Genomic DNA, 16,655 nt, shown 5'->3' on the forward strand with positions numbered 1-16,655 from the left:
AACAGTTTCAGGTTAAGAATGGACCTCCGGAACGAATTAAGTTCTTAACCCGAGGTACCACTGTATTGCTTCCCTCCGCCCTTGGTACTCTTATCCCAGCTACAATTTTCTCTATTACTGCTTGAAGAGCTAACTAAACATAATACAGGTTCAATAAAAAATAGCCTTGTTTGTGATGCGGCAATAAACCAATTATTAAAGTTTACAGAAAATTGCTAATAAATAATAGACAATAACTTTCTTGCAGCTGAAGTCAGAAAGCTACAATAACTTATTTTTTACTGCTACTACATTTATTTATTATTCCCATGGAACTAAAAAAATTAGGCACCATGCAAAACATTTTAAAAGGTAACCTCAATCCACAGGCTAACATTTCAATGCAGAAACGGTAAGAAATTGGAAAAATAAGATGTAAAAATGAGAAAAATAGAGGCCAAAGAGATCTTAACAGATACGGCTTATGTTTCACTTACTTATGCAAAAACAACAACAACAACCAGTACCCATCAAGAATGTCCATTTGGACAATGAAGCTCACGTTTTTGGGTTTGCATGCAAAGCTAAACCAAAGTTTCCTGTGATATGCAGGAATCATTGGGCTTGTGTGTTCCCCGTCCCACACAGCTATAAAGAAGAGATCAGAAGCATATACTTCCATTCTCAATTAACTGTGATTTGGAATTATGTATGAATACAGATAAACTGTAACCAATCTAAACTGTAGATAAACCAAACAAGCCAACTTTGTGCCATGGTTAATAATCATGAATTGTTCAGATAAGGCATAGTTAAAACACAAACTGTAGCTCATGGTCTGAACAAAGTGACAAATGGCAATTATTTGAAAATGTAAATGGCTATACTGGAGGAGGAGGAAGCTCACATGTATAACATTTAACTATGATTTACAGTAATATCTGAACCAATGTCACCCATTCTAGATGTGCCATCTTTTTCAGTGTCAGATTCTGGGATGATCTAGAATGCATTTTACCGTTGCTACGCATCTGGCAGTTGATCAAAAGGTTGGTGGTTTGTGTCCACCCAGGTATGGCAGTGGGCAGTATTCCTGCATTGCAGGAGGCTGGACTAGATGACAGCTGGGGTCCCTCCCAACTCTTTGGTTCTATGATCTGTGCCCTAGTCATCAAATTCAAAGAGCACAAGCTATTCTGTAGTGAGCTTGCAGAAACGAGCTCATTTTATGTGATGGTGAGAATGACATTCATAAGACTTTTGTATCTATAATTGCCCTTTATAAACAGATTTTTAAGATATCATTTATCCATTCAGATATAGAATGATGTTCCCTTTTAAAGACTTGGCAAGTGAACAATGCTTCAGTGTCTCAATTAATTTGGGTCAGTTTTCAGTGAGCATGTTTGCTTGGCCGGGGGTGGGGTGGGGGAAGGCTGGGTTCAAAGGACAATATCATTACCAAGTATTTAAAGAATTAACTTAGCAAAATGCTAACAGAGAGTGAAAGACATGCTAACTGCAAAGGTTAATCAACAGTTGTGAAATAATGAAATTAATATGTTCTAAAGCAGAGGTGGCTAACCTCTCTCAGGGCTCCATTAAGGACTGGCTATTCCTCCACAGATCACATGACAAAAACGTGCATACACTCATGCAGGCACACATTCCACAGATAGGGGACAGATAAACACTTTGCATACAGAGACACAGAGACATTGCTGAGGATAGCAGAGAGACGCAGCAGAGACACTGTTCTGGGGGAAGAAAACCCAGGTTGCACAACTACAATTTTTGTTTTAAACTATAAAAAGTTTAGAAGACAAAGATCAGCTATTAAATGTGGTTGTGGGTTTTACTACCGAGCAAGGGATCACAATGAAGAATATGTGTAGACCACCAGATAGCAGGAAGCCCTCATTCCTATCTGATAAAACCACGATCCAATTAAAAGAACAGGCTGCTTGCTTCCTGCAGAAGGATAATCTTGGCTTCTCTGTATTTAACCAGAGACAAATAGGTGATTAACTGACAATATTCAGATGGTCTGCTGAATGCCAACTCTAGAGCTTTTCTTGCCACAGTTAATAGTAGGCAGTAAATTAAGTTCAGTTCAACATTTATAAAATAAGGCACACCATGACACTTCTATTTCTGTTACACAGCATCACAGACTGTCCCTCCCCTCCCTGACACACATCTTTTTAAGACAGGAACTTCAATTCTGGCATGCAGATTGCCAATACAGTGCCCAAGGGCACCAGTGTGCTCACCGGTACTTCTTAAGACACTCACAAAAGTCCTAAGTAATTATTGGTTCAAAAAGCCACAAGAAATGCTTTTCCTGCTCAGTTCCTGTTTGCACTACCTCAGCCTCTTCTGCCTTGAATATGCCCCCTTAAACATACCACATTTTATTGGGTGCCTGGATATTGGATGGCCCACCTTGCCATCCATTCTGAACAGTGGAGAGGTGCAAAGAGTTTTTCTCTGTGAGCAGGTGTAACAGTGGCAATATAGATATCCCCCCCACCCTCCCGATGCATAAATGGGGCAACAGATGCTCACAACATACTTTGTCTTTTTCTGCTCTTTTAGGTGTGGCAGTCATTTCGTATTATGCCATTTTAGGACTGGCACCCATTGCACTCTCTCAAAAGTCCACATGTGCCCTCTAGCCCAAAAAGGTTGGCAACCTCTGGCCTACAGCATAAAAAGACAATTCAAGTGAGACAAAAACCAGATTTTTGATTCCTAATCAGCAAAAATAGACAGGCAGTAGGAAGTGTCTATGAACCATGGCTGTGTTACTATTAAGGCTATTCTGCAACACTACAATCCAATTAGATCTTACTCAACAAGCAGCACCTTGATGAGATGGTTATCTGGAATGTCAGTTGATGTTTCACTGGAAAGAACAGGCAGCTTCACTCTTTCCCAAAACAGAGACAAGCTTTCTTGGAGGGAGTTGTATGTGTGAATGATGTACCACTTACAGATTGCATGTGGCACATGTGAACCCACATGCATGCTTCCATCCATTCATGAAGGGACAAGCAGGCTATTATTACACCCATAGTAAAACTACTCAGCATACTATTGGATCAAATATGTTGAATTAATGCAAGCCTGTAGGGTGAAGAGACACCACATGTAGCTTGTTCTCAGACTTCAAGGTCAGAGAGCGTTAAAATAGAGTATTGTTGTAACACAGCTGTTGTTAAAAGGTCTAAACAGCTGGGAGCCTAGCTTGGATCAGAGAATAATTATAAAACAAAGACACATGATGGTGCAGCTGTTTGAAAACTATGTTATCAGGACTCTGCTGGAAAAGAAAAAGGGCTAGAATAAAAACGCAATGGGCGGGGAAGCAGCAAAAGTACAGTTGCTATGACTCTCTAACTACAACCTTATTCTAGGTCACCAACGGCTAATATTAGATTAATGTTAATTCCTATATCGCACAAAAAAAGCATATGGCCATAACACAGAAACTTATAAGCAAGCAAGTAGTGCCTTCATATTTTGCTTTTGCCCTGGAACAGAGTGGTGTGTGTGGTGCATTTTAATTTTCAGTGAACTATATATTGGCACCATCCTTCAAGATGCATGCCTAGATACTTCAGCGCTGCACCAAAAATAATCTTGCCATAAAAAGAACTAACAGTACTGTACAAGAGCCTGTTAAGCTTTGAATCTGCCTCATACACATTAACATGGAATACAATCCAGTCATATTCAAAAATAGACCCATATAAATTAATGGCCATGACTGACTTAGGACCATTCATGTAAATGGGGTTGATTACCACCCATTGTATTCCAGTAGAATTCTGTGGAGCAGCAAACAATGAAAAGGTAGAAAAAGATGAAATGTTTAGTGCTGCCACTGAGCTTTCACCTAAAGTGAACTTTGATGTGAACTTGGAGATTCTTCCTGAAGTAAAAACATGCAAGGAATTTTGAAGAAAGAAAGAAAAAAAAGAGTTATGATAAAGACTAATGAATCCTGTCAGAGTTTCCCTCCTTATATTTATGTTATTACAATGACACACTAGATTCTTGGGGACATGGTAGATTTAGATAATAAAGCAAGAGTGAAAAATAAAATGCTTGATGCAAATGTTTCTAACTTTAGAGGTCTTTGTAAATGTTGTGTAATCACAGGATCTTAAAAGAAGGGGCACACACACCTACCTGTTCTTGATATAACCATTGATTCAAATAAAGCCACAGCTATTAGCCACTCACAGTGCAATCCTATGCATGTCTTCCCATTGATTTCAACGGGCCTTACTGTGTGAAAAGGATTGCAGCATCAGCCATTAGTTTCACTACTGATCAATAGCAATATAACCCCTCAACAAGCAACTTATCAATAAGGATTTCATTAGGAAAGAATGAAATGAAGAACAAAAATAGCAGCAGCTGAAAGGCATGAAAATAATTTGATTTACTTGGCTTTTATCCATCGCCACGCTTTTTAAAATCCACAAACCAGAAAGAAAACGAAAGGAAATGTATGCATCAGTGGGGCAGTGTCAAAGAAAAATTAGATTTCCATGGTAACAAGCTACAGCCTAGGTAACAAAAATGCCTGCTAACAGTTGTGAGGCAGTGGCCGATATGGATTTTTAGTATCAGATGGCTCTAAATATAAGCTCTTGCCTACAGCCTTAACGCACAATAGATATCGTTACAAACCTTTTTTGTGTGTGGAAAAAATCGACTTAGATTTGAAGACCTGTTCCATAGCATGAACCTAAATAATAACCTAATAAAAAGTTCACTAAATTATAGCACAGATGGCTCACATTTTCATAGTTAGAAGCTGCAGGTTATTGCTGGCTAGCAACACTTATTTTTTACACAGCAAGTTTCAAGCATTTCACATACTTCACATACATTGGGCAGGTTCACAGGTAACATCAAAATGCAGTATGTCATTTAAAAGGTCAGTCTTGGCTTGCACAGTCCCTTGTCCCTTCTCTTTATGCAGTGGCATAGCAACCCCAGTTGGGAAGCCGCCACCATTTCTGAGCTTTTTTTGGGAATAAATCACCAAAAGTTCCATACCTGATGTTTTGAGGGACGGGCAGTGGCTTTGCCCCCCTGCAATGCCTGAGACACCCACCAAAGGCCATGTCTCCCTACAGCCCCACCCCCGTGCTGCCCAGCAATCCCCCTGAGCCCCTCCTTTCCTTCACTACTGCTTTATTCATTTAGATAAACTTATTTTCCTCCTATTCAGAACAGTTCTTACTCTGGTTCAGAAGGTCACCATAGTTTACCACTTTATATGTTAGTACGAACTATGTTTGTACTAAATGGGGAAGTAAATAAATGAGAGCCAATTATCCAGGAACTTTACAACAATCCTATGAGGTAGTCCAGTATTATAATTCTTATATTGCTGATGGGTGAGGGCCACAACTGTTAGATTTAGCAGCTTGTTTAAAGTTTCATAATGAGTTCATAACTGAGGTGAGATTTGAACCAAGGATTTGATGGCTTGCAGCTGCTGCTTTTAGCTATGAGCTTGTAAGAAATCTGGATGTGCCTGTTCAATGTCCATGAATAATAGGTATGGGAAGATTTTACATGTTCTCTTTAGGTGATGGAGGCAAAATAAAACAATCCCAAATTGCTTAAGCCAGCAAAACCTAAAGTAATGGATATATAAACACACAGCACATGTCTTTGTTGGGTTCCTCATACAATGTAGCACAAGGGACTTCCAATTTTCTACCGAAAGAGATTCTCCCCCCCTTCCCCATGGATGGTTCTTACCAAAGTATTTGTAAACCAGTTACTTTATCTATACAATTGTGGTTGAATGCTAATCAATCATAGGTGAATGAATACTTTGCAAATAAAGCAGTATTCAGCAAAATATAATCTAGTCATGTTTAAGGAGAAATTTCTCACAGGATACTTTGAATTTTTTTGCACCCAAGGCAGTAAATATGTATGCAGGTCCAGGTATGCAGATTTCAAATGTTACCTCCTCAGGACATAAAGAGCTATGTACAATGCATCCAACCAATGTATTACTGAGTATTTTAAATATTAACTCACATGTCCTTTTGTAGTTGTGTGTGGAGAGTCAATACTGCAACAGGGTAATCTTAACACCTGCTTCCTAACTTTATGAAGTGAATGCCTACCCATCAGAACAGCACACAACTTTTAAAGTGAAAATAGTATTCTTAAAGCTACAAGCAACCCATATGTGCACATGCACTTCCACACAGAAACTGCTATTTTTACTAAACAGAAAGACAACCCTGGGGTACTTGGTTGCTGAAAAAAATAATTCTGAAGCTTTGGTATGCAGAATATTTAAACAGAAGTTTTTCTTTCTTTCCCAAGCACTGCAGAGGCAGGAATTTCAGGTTCAATGCAAAAATGCATTATCCAAAACATGCCATTTCTGACAATGGTGCATTGCAATATATATATTTTTTACTCTATACTACCCATAGTAAATAGTAAGGATACCTTCCCATGCTGCTTTAATTGCTACAAAGCAGATAAGTAGCTAGACTATTCTAATCTATATCTTCAGCAATAAGAAGCTAAATTTTGCAGCAAGTTAGGAAATCCTTATTTCTACTTCTCTGTGATTTCTAGTGAAATCAGTCCTGAATTTCAGGCACATAACAGTAAACATATTTTTAACATTTGTTTTTTCAAGGCAAACAATATCATTCAGTGTGAAGCCATGAAAAACACTGGGAATGAAACTCAGGTGATTACACGGATCGTCATCATTAATAACTGCTTCACACTTCAGGGCAATCAATAAATCAAGTCCCCACAATAATAGCTGGTAGCTGCATAATTCCTAGGAAAACAACTATTTCTCAAACTGAACCAAGTCCAAATTTGTACTAGCAACCAGAAGCTGTGAAAGCATCCAAAAACCCAGCCTTACCTGTTTCAATAAGAACTTGTCTTCTGCATTGACTTTGAGAGAAATGGCCAGATGGATGGCAGACAGCACCACACCACTGATGACCGCAGCCCTCATCCTGACTGGCAGCAAGGTGTAGATGCTGTAGATGAAAAAGATAGTCCACCAAATGCCCTCCGAGGCACTTCGGGGCTGCATCAGCAAGCAGCCAACCACTTGAACGGCCAACACCACCAGAATGACAGAGTAGCACATGAGCCACATGTGGTCCTGGTGGAAATCATTGCGATTGCAGATGGCACCCAGAGCCACCATAAGCAGGATGGCCAAGGACAGCACCACCACATAGGGCACTTGGTAGTAGCCGTGAACGGTGTGGAAGAGCAGCATGACCAGGCACACTAAAACCAACACTGCCATCAGCATGGTCAGGCTGCTCTGATTAAGACGGAAAAAGTAGCGCTGGTAGAGGTGCTCCAGTTTCTCCGACTGAAACTTTTTTGACCTGAAGATCTGCAGCAAGCTACCACAGCAGCTGCCCATGGAGAAGACCATCTCAGACCGCCCTTCGCCATCCAGTTCTTCCTCCTCCTCCAACTCATCAATCTTGGCTTTGATCCGCTTCTCCTCTAGCCCCAGTTCCACACAGCGTGGATGCACCTCACCCTGCTCCACACCATAGCGTCTAGGACTCATGGCAAGCGATGGATCTCCTGCACGGCGAGAGTGCTGGCTCTTGTCAACACCATGATCCTGCCAGGCAGACTTGGACCTGAAGCTCATCATCCTGCAGCCACTCACCCCGTGGTTCCTGCTGCTCGGTGACTCGTAGTCTTCATCACTTCTCCACCTGCTTTCCATACGGGAAGCTTTTTTTACTGAGGCCCTGGTAGAAAGAGGATAGGAATAGCCATTGGCTCTGGAGTCAGCCTCTCCCCAGGCAGAACGATGCTGTTCCGCACCTCCACCCCTGGGCACAGCAGAAGCTGCAAACCCCGGAGGGCTCACACTGTTGGAGCGGGACATGCCCTGCCAAGGCAGAAGAGAAGGGGGAGGGATTGTGGGGGCAAGTTATAAAGGAGTAGGAGGGAGTGAAATAAAATCACAAGGAATTCCACTCATAGCAAGGAAAAACCAACACTTCTGAGCAGTTTCTCTCACCCTATGGTGCAAGGTGCAGCAGAGGAAAGACATGTGTGTGTGTGAGTCTTGGCCGAGTCCAAATAAAACAAAGTTCTCAGTGATAAAGGAATTCAAACCCTTAAGGTGACTGGTTCGCCAGCCAGTTGAATTCCCCTTCCCTCCAGAGGCTGCTGGGAATAGAAAAAAAAATTCAACCGGAATTTAAAGAGATCCACTGAGAGCTGGGAGGCAAGTTCCCCTACCTATGGAACTCTGGTGAGGATTCCCACTCTGTCATTTTCACAAGTCCCCAGTGCTTTGGCCATTTGGTGAAACACGACTTCCATGCATAGAAAACCAATTTGATGGAGGCAGCTGGGGTTTTGTTTTCTCCCGCACCTTAAGCAAAGACCACCTTCCAGTCGAAATGCATCATCAGGGAAAAAGCCACCACGATAATTCCTCTCTCTCTGTGAGGTCAAGGCGATCCTGCCGCCGCAAAAGGGACCTGCTGGTCAGAAAGGTCCTAAAGAGGCTGCATATTTCAGTCGCTGATAACGCTCTCCAGGAAGCGGAGCAAAACGACCCAGTACCGTCATTCTTAATTTTGCCCCGCGGGCAACTGCTTATTTGTTGGTCATCTAGAGAGGTGGTGCAGAGGGCAGCCACAGCAGCAGCGCTGGAGGCGTTGGGAAGCCGGCTGGGTCATCGTTTGATCCCTCCTATCTAAGGAAGGTGGCCCTACAAATTGGCTTGGAGAACCACAAGCAAGCAAGCCTCCCAGACACTCCTCTTTCCCGGCTCTTCCTTCTCAAGGCGATCACGACATTGCTGCAATGGGGAAGGAATGGCATACAGCAGCAGCCCTCGAAGCCTTGAGTTAAATGTATTTATTGCAAGCTCTCGACTCAAATCGGAGACTGGAGTGCCGGAGGCATCATCCTTTTCCCTGCTCGAATGAACCAAATGGGTGGGATTGCTGAGGCTGCTGGGACGGCAGTGCTGCTTGCCCTTGGGATGGCACATGGGAGGGGGGGGGATGTATAAAAATAAACAAGATCTACGGGGTGATTCAAATCAAGGACGGCGGGGAAGAGGTGGGGGAGGGGAAGAAGAGGCGCAGGTGGGTGATCAGAAGAGGAGAGATTCCTGCGTCTATATCATCTCTCCAGCGAACAGATCCATGGAGGGAGTCATCCGCCAAAAAGCCGACGTTGCACTGCTGCCTCCGTGCGAGGATGCGCTGTCTCCACTGCAGGGGCCAGCAACAAGCAGCACGGCTCGCTCTCCCGCCGAAGCAGCGATGCAAAATACAAAAACAAAGCGGGTGGGGGGAATCCCACAGCACCACACAAATTTTTCCACAACGAGGGGAGGGGATGGAAAAAGACCCGCCGAGGCTGACTCCGTACTGCTTATGCACACTCCACCAGCCTCCTCCTCCTCCTGCTGCTGCTTCCACTGGGTCTCAATGTATCGGCGTGCGGTGTGGAGGGGGCAGCCTTCTGTGCCCCTTGCAGCCAGCCAGAAGAGTGGTCCTCAGCTCATTGCAAAGAGAAACGGCACCTCCCGCGAAGAGCCGCCGCCGCCTCGGCCTCTCCTAGCAGATAACAGGACCGGCTCCCCTCAGCGAAGCTGCAGCGGCGGCGTCTGCCTCACCCGGCCCGGCGCGCGCTCGCTGCCTCACACGCTCCTCTTTGCAGGAGAGAGGCAACCCGCCCCTTTCAAAACCAGGCTTTGTACGGCCCCTCTTCCACAGAAGCTACTGGCCGGCATGGCTCCGCCTCACGCTCGACCCGATTGGCTGGCGACCAGCCGCCGCTTTCCGCCACAGCGCGGGCTCCAGGGAGCTGGGCGGCTGAATCGGCTTCCCTTCCAATAGGTTGCCCAGTTAGGAGGGAGGAGGGCGGGGAATGTCGGAAGCCGCGGCTGCAGCTGGCATCTGCAAAGAAAATCAGAGTCAGATAAATAATTAAAGAATGGCCGCCTCCCGCGGGCGCGAGGAGCTGGGGAGGGGCCCTCCTCTGGTGTAGTTTTAACTCCTTCGGGGGCATTGCCGCTGAGCCGGATCTTAGAGGAAAGCGCCCTCATCACAGCAGGGCGGAATAGGAATCACCTGCCTAAGGACTGTTGCTACGCTGATTGTATTATTTCTGTGTTTGTAAACTCAGCTAGAATACCCACCTAGGCTGAATGAGGAGCAACCTGCGTGGATAAACATACGAAGTTCCCTTTTACTGAGTCAGATCACTAGCCCAGTATTGCCTACTCTGACTGGCAGCTGCGGTTTTGGGGCATTTCACAGCACGTGCTACCTCGTGTTGTGTGTTTTTTTAGCTGGGGAGCCAGAGGAGTTGTTTGTTCTGGTCAAACTTCAAATCTCTTTCAAGATTTAGCCAGTTCCATATAGAGACAAGGAAATAAATTTGCATCAAGCATCCCCAGCATCATCTACCATTTAGCTTTATTATTATTATTACTACCTGCTACCCCAATATCCAAGTGGTGTGAGTCCAGGGGTTTCAGGCACTTACCCAGGGTTTCTATTTCCTTTTGGAAATGAGGCACAGCCGAGACTGCGGTGTCTTTATGATATATGTTATATATGTTTTCTTTACACATACTGTATATACAACCTGAGCCTACCATGGAGGGGCTCACAGCATTCACACCCTAAGAGAGTCCTGCTTATCCCATAGCCCCCACAGCTTTGGATTCAAATGACCAGTCATGGCTTGCCAACTTTCTTTCCAGCCAACTGCAATCCTAAAACTCAACCCTGCTCTGTCTCTGCAAACTCTTTCCCAGATGAAAGAGGGGCTCATACTCATCTGCTCTCAGGCCCTGAGTCTTTGCTTTGTGAATTGCCCATTCTCTCAGGCAATTTCCTGAACACAGGAAAGTGGTTTGGCCTGTATTTTAACAATTTGTTAAATCCAGCGTCTGACCACCAGTTGTAACACTCTAACATTAGATAAATTCTAACACCAAGACTCAAGAATTTAGAACCTGGCACCCACAAATCCTGGCACCCACAACTCATAATAATAATAATAATAATAATAATAAGAGTTACAACATTTAGAGCATGTGGAGAAATTATTTGGATAGGATTGTCTGCTTATGTTTTGTGCTTTGAAAAAATATTTCAGTGAGCTCTGTTGATGTCAGAGTATAAAGTTTGAGGCCTTGGGCTTATGCTCCCATTTAAGGTCTGTTTAGCAGAACCTGCTTGGTGAAAGAAAAATACAATGATTGCTTTTAATGTTTTTAGACAAGGCTTGGATAAGATAAATTAATTCTGATTTGTCTGAGAGACAACACACTCTGAATGGTTGGAGGTTCTGGACAGTTAACTGTCAATCAGATGATTTTTAGTGAGGAATGTCAATTGGGAAAGGCAGTGTGGGAAGACAGCTGAAGAGGGAAGTGAGAGGCAGAGAAAACTGAGGTGAACATGGATTATGGAGGCCTGAGTTTTAAGCTCGTTATCACAAGTGTTTAGGCTAAAATGCTGCCTTGTATAATGGTCCTATCTGAAGATTACTACACAAGTACTGTTGTTTTTTTAAAGTCAGCTAAACTGTCCAAGCTCCCAGAAGTAAACATGGATGAGATTTTGGGTCAGTCAGAAGTGTATTATACCAAGTAGCTGGACCAGTGTGTGAGGGAATTTAGCTTGGGAGGTTTAGGGAATTTGGCCTGAGGTAAAAGCCACTTACGCTGGTAGCGCTGTGGGTAAAAGCCTCAGCGCCTAGGGCTTGCCGATCGAAAGGTCGGCGGTTCGAATCCCCGCGGCGGGGTGCGCTCCTGTTGTTCGGTCCCAGCGCCTGCCAACCTAGCAGTTTGAAAGCACCCCGGGTGCAAGTAGATAAATAGGGACCGCTTACTGGCGGGAAGGTAAACGGCGTTTCCGTGTGCTGCGCTGGCTCGCCAGATGCAGCTTTGTCACGCTGGCCACGTGACCCAGAAAGTGTCTCCGGACAGCGCTGGCCCCCGGCCTCTTAAGTGAGATGGGCGCACAACCCTACAGTCTGTCAAGACTGGCCCGTATGGGCAGGGGTACCTTTACCTTTACCTTTAAAAGCCACTTAGATGGTGTAGTCAGCTACATTTAAAAACATTAAAAACTCCAATGTAAATATCAGTATTCTCTAATGTACATAATTTCCATTAAATAATTATGCTTAATCTTTCATCCTTTCTCCAATGTTTGTGCCTATCACACATCTGGACCTATTATACCAAACTACAAGGCTTTAAATGTATTCTAAGACAATAGTGGCAATGGAAATGGGTCACATTGTCACTGAGGAAGGCAAGGAGTTTCATAACAAAAAAATTGATACAGTAAACTGAGAAGTGTCAGCTAATAAGGAATGCCATCATCCTAATTAGTAGTATTGCCAGCATTCTAATAAATAGCATTTTCATTTCCTGCCCCTTCCACAAAAGTTAACCAAACACCTGGAAGAGATAGAGTAGTGAAGTGTTAAAAGTGTCAGACCAGGTATGAGGAAATCCAGGTTAAAATCCAGGCCAGTGTAGGAATCTACCTGTTCCCCCTTTCCCTCCCACCGTCTGCATGGCTGCAGATGTAGCAGAGGCCCCATCACTCCATTCCACATAGTGACAGTGGTTAGGATTGCATCCTAAGACATTGCTGCAGCACCTAGAAGAGGATATACATTTTGCAAAGTAAAACCACAGTAAATGTGGCTTTAGCTATTTGTCTCTTTTATTTATACCAATTAAGTTCTTGCATCAGCTGTTTAAGCATACATGGAATGTTCTCATGTTTATATTAATATCTTTAACATGCTGATCAATTAAAATATGACCAATTAATCAGGCAGCAATTTTATAATGTATTATATTTTACTACTTTTAAAAATTACATTTCACAAGACAATGCCTCCTACAACACATGCATGAATCACCTAAAAAGCAAAGAAAATGTACTTTCTGCTTCAGAACAATTGTCTTATCTGCAAATTTAATTGATTAACAGAGTAGTGGGGAACAGGACGGGAATGGGAAGAAACAAAGTATAGGATCTGAAGGTGTACAGTGAGTCATGGGGCAGAAAAAAAGAGAGCAGTGATATATTTCCTTTCTTCTTCCACCCCCTTCTCCAGGTCTTTCTTTTTACAATTTCCTATCATTGGAAATGAGTTGTTAGGGTTTTTTCATTTCTATATATAAAACAGATTATAAACTGCCTCTCACATAAATATCAGGGTGGTGTATAACAAAATTTCCAGAAGCATAAAATCCCATAAAAATTCAGAATAATTGCAAGAATCACTGGTTCATCTTAGAAAGTTTAAAACACTGAATATGCCTGTTAACACAAACAAAAAATCTTACAGAGATTTCTGAAGGTTGGCAGAGAGGATACTTGCCAAATCTGTCATGGAAGAGCATTTCACAGCATGGGAGAATGGGCACACTTGGCCCGATCTGCCCCTGGCACACCCCGTTTTTGTCTCTAGCCATGTTGCAGAAGTTGAAGGGAAGGAATATACTACCAACATTTGGGAGTGAACAGTTGGTCAGGTGTAACTGAGTCTGCCTCGTCTGCATGAAAAATGTAAGAGTCTCTATCTGTGTAATATTTATGATGATTTTAGAAGATTATATTCATGGAAAATGCATGCAGTTTCTTGTTGTTTTTTTCCTGACATCACAGAACCCAGCCTAGTGTACTTGTGGTTCTCAAGTGGCCTCTCATTCAGCCATGGATGAAAACCAGACCAGCTAGGCTTTGGCAACATGGTAGTCTCATGCATGTGCAGACCATACCCAGATTTTGCAGCTGATTCCTTTTTGCTGCGTAAGAAGTGGCAACCCTTCTTAAGGGTGGATATCCCCTAATTTCAAGAATTTGACTATATCAGGGAAACAATCATTGTCAGAAAAGAGGAGGTGGCAACAGTTAGGGGTTGTGGAGATACAGAACACTTAATAAAACATCACATGCAAGACAAACCACCTGCCAAAAACCAAACAGACCCTAAGGAGCTTCCACACCAGCAGAGACTGCAGATGAATAAGTTTTTTTATACTAAAAGATAGTCCACGGTAGGGTGAAAACTGGGTTAAATGGCAAAAAAGTATAGGCTGCTCATTTGATAATAGTAATCATGTGGATACTGTACAAAACCTCCATTCATGAGTAGCACCAAGTCCCCAATAAACTGCTGTGTAGAAGTGCCTTATTTTTATCTAAGCATTTTGACACATATAGCTTTTATTTGGAGGCTAAAAGAAGCCACTTCTACAAATAAGCGGAATCATCACCATCGTACACCAAGAAGAGCACATGGTAAACATCCTAGCTTCAGTTTGCTTACTAGGATGAATAATTTCTATTACAAACTATAAGGCCTTTGAAGTACTGGTTTCAACATTTCACATGAGGACCCCACAACTGACAAAACGACATAAATACTCTGCCTTTAATGGATGTAGAAAATTATTACCATACCACATCTTTAGTCTGAGTATTCATAATATTTTAGACTACAGTGCTTAAATATCAACTGCCAGTACTCCATGTGTAGGAAGACACAACTAATTTATTTCATAATGCAATAGTTGGGGGGAGGGGAGGCTGCACAAATACAATATACATAGAAACCATTTCTCTACATATAAGGTACGCATATCTTTTAAACATGCATAAAAAGTTCTCTCAGAGCCCCCAGTAATATTAAATTTCAAAACACGTGAAAACATGTACATTGTAAATTACTTATAAAATAACAATAGTATTTTTTTACAACATAGAAAAAGTACAAAAGATTACGTTTTATCAAATTCCATAAGATGACAATGCATAAAAACCCAGTAATGTACCAATGAATTATCTGAAACTTAACAATAACTTTGTAAACTGACCCACACAAATGCCGACCTCTTTTGTGAAATGAAATTATTTAATAGAAGTATGTGCCATATGTGCAATTTATTTTGCAACAGGATTTCTCAAGAAATTTTTATCTTGTGGTAAGCAATACTGTAGTCTCTTCAAATGTAATTCCAGACTTCGAAGGAACTAAAGTTAACACATAAAAGCTACTAGATACCTTGTTTAAGTAGATATTATGTACACCACACAGACCACCATGGTGTGAGCAAATATGCTAAGGTTTTGCCATACATGCATAAGAGAAATTTATAACCACAATGTGAGGAATTTTCTGTGCTATATAAAAAAGGCTGACACCCCCTCCACACACAGCTCCATGAACAACTTGGTAAAGTACATCTGAAAATATATACTTCAAAGTTAAGTGTTCATTTCTAATCAAAGGGGGGGCAGGGAATCTTGCATTATGAACGAAGTAATAAGTGTATTAAAATGTCAATACTTCTGTCCTAATTCACATTCTAAAGATTGTCTTTATAGGAATTAAGAATAAGGCAAGTAATCTTAATAGTTACATTGTCAACTCAGATAAACATTATGCAGACTTTCAGACTAGAGACAAAACTCACTTTAGGGACCGTTCATTTTATGCTTCCTTTCTTTTTTAAAGGGAGCTTATTTACAGAAGTGGATCTATTAATTACCATGGATTTTTATCTTCAGAGAAACATACAGTACACGGAATACAGATAACCTAAATAAGTCATTTGTAAGGTAGTCTCAGAATCACACTGATCATGCCCTAGGCACTCTACAACGATTTGACATGCCTATAGAGACCTAAGTCCACCAGCTTGCCTTTTCAGTCAATGAGCTGGGGAACAATCCACGTGCACAAGAAAATCAGCAGTGCACACACATGGCATTCACTGACCCACGAGTTACCATTGTTTGCTCAGCCTGATTGAGAGGCTGTAGTGCAACAGCAGCAATTTCAGTTCTATTTTGTTTACTACACTGCTCTACCTCCTGTGATAGTCTAAGGCACTGGAAAACTATTTTTGACTTAGCACGTAAATAATTCAAGTCCTGGTAACAAGTCTGAGTTGGAAACCTAAGTACACCTTGTAGTCATTTAACAAATGTTTTCCTCCTTAACTCTTTCACAAAAAGTTCATTAATTTTCTCCCCTTGCTGCTTCCCCCTGCCCCCTCATCCAATCTGTGAGAAAACTGGTAACTGCATGTTTTCATCCTAAAGTGGAAAGGGAAATTGAGGGGAGCAATTCTTAGTCGCAAAATAGTCTGCAAGGCATAGGTTAAATGCTGTCTTCCCGCATACTATTCCCCTGTTCCAATTGCCTCCTGAGGATGCTTTTAATTAAAAATACTCATCAGAACGTTACATGCATTTTGAGAAGGCAGCTTTAGAATAAAGCAGGAGTAATTTGCTGATTCTTCAGTAACATTCTGTAAAAACTCAGCTACAAACCGTATCAGCAGGCAGCATCTATCCATGAATTACTGGAACACATGTGCAACAACCCAGGCAGGTGGACCTGGTGCACAGAAACTGCAAATGCCACCTCATAAACAGTAGAGGTCTAATAATTCTACTCTTCAATTTATTGGTCTCATCTTAGAGATCCCACTTCCTTTTTAGTACTGCTTCTGGTTAATTTTCATATTTGACTGCTGGTACAAGTTTTCCATTGATTAGTCATTTGTTTTCCATTTAACTGGCTGGGTATACCCCCTTTTCTAT

At 42.2% G+C, this 16,655-nt stretch overlaps 1 protein-coding gene and 1 long non-coding RNA gene across 5 annotated transcripts in view; one reads left to right on the forward strand and one right to left on the reverse strand.

Moving 5' to 3' along the window:
* ADCY5 (adenylate cyclase 5) overlaps positions 1-9,751 on the reverse strand; it is a 189,597-nt gene extending 179,846 nt beyond the window's left edge. For 2 of the 4 annotated variants that reach the window (XM_082235102.1, XM_082235101.1), the window contains exon 1: positions 6,917-9,751. In XM_082235102.1, the coding sequence (XP_082091228.1) occupies positions 6,917-7,921 (1,005 nt within the window). In that variant the 5' untranslated portion in view covers positions 7,922-9,751. The remainder of the gene's footprint in view (positions 1-6,916) is intronic. The other 2 variants (XM_082235103.1, XM_082235104.1) reach the window with 2 other exon arrangements.
* Positions 9,752-10,095: 344 nt separating this feature from the next.
* LOC309539570 lies at positions 10,096-15,668 on the forward strand. The gene is made up of 2 exons (XR_014222863.1): positions 10,096-11,468; positions 13,710-15,668. It is a non-coding gene; the product is annotated as an uncharacterized lncRNA (long non-coding RNA).
* Positions 15,669-16,655: the final 987 nt, after the last annotated feature.

Source organism: Podarcis vaucheri, assembly GCF_965113315.1.
Source record: "Podarcis vaucheri genome assembly, chromosome: 1".
Taxonomy (NCBI): Eukaryota; Metazoa; Chordata; class Lepidosauria; order Squamata; family Lacertidae; genus Podarcis; species Podarcis vaucheri.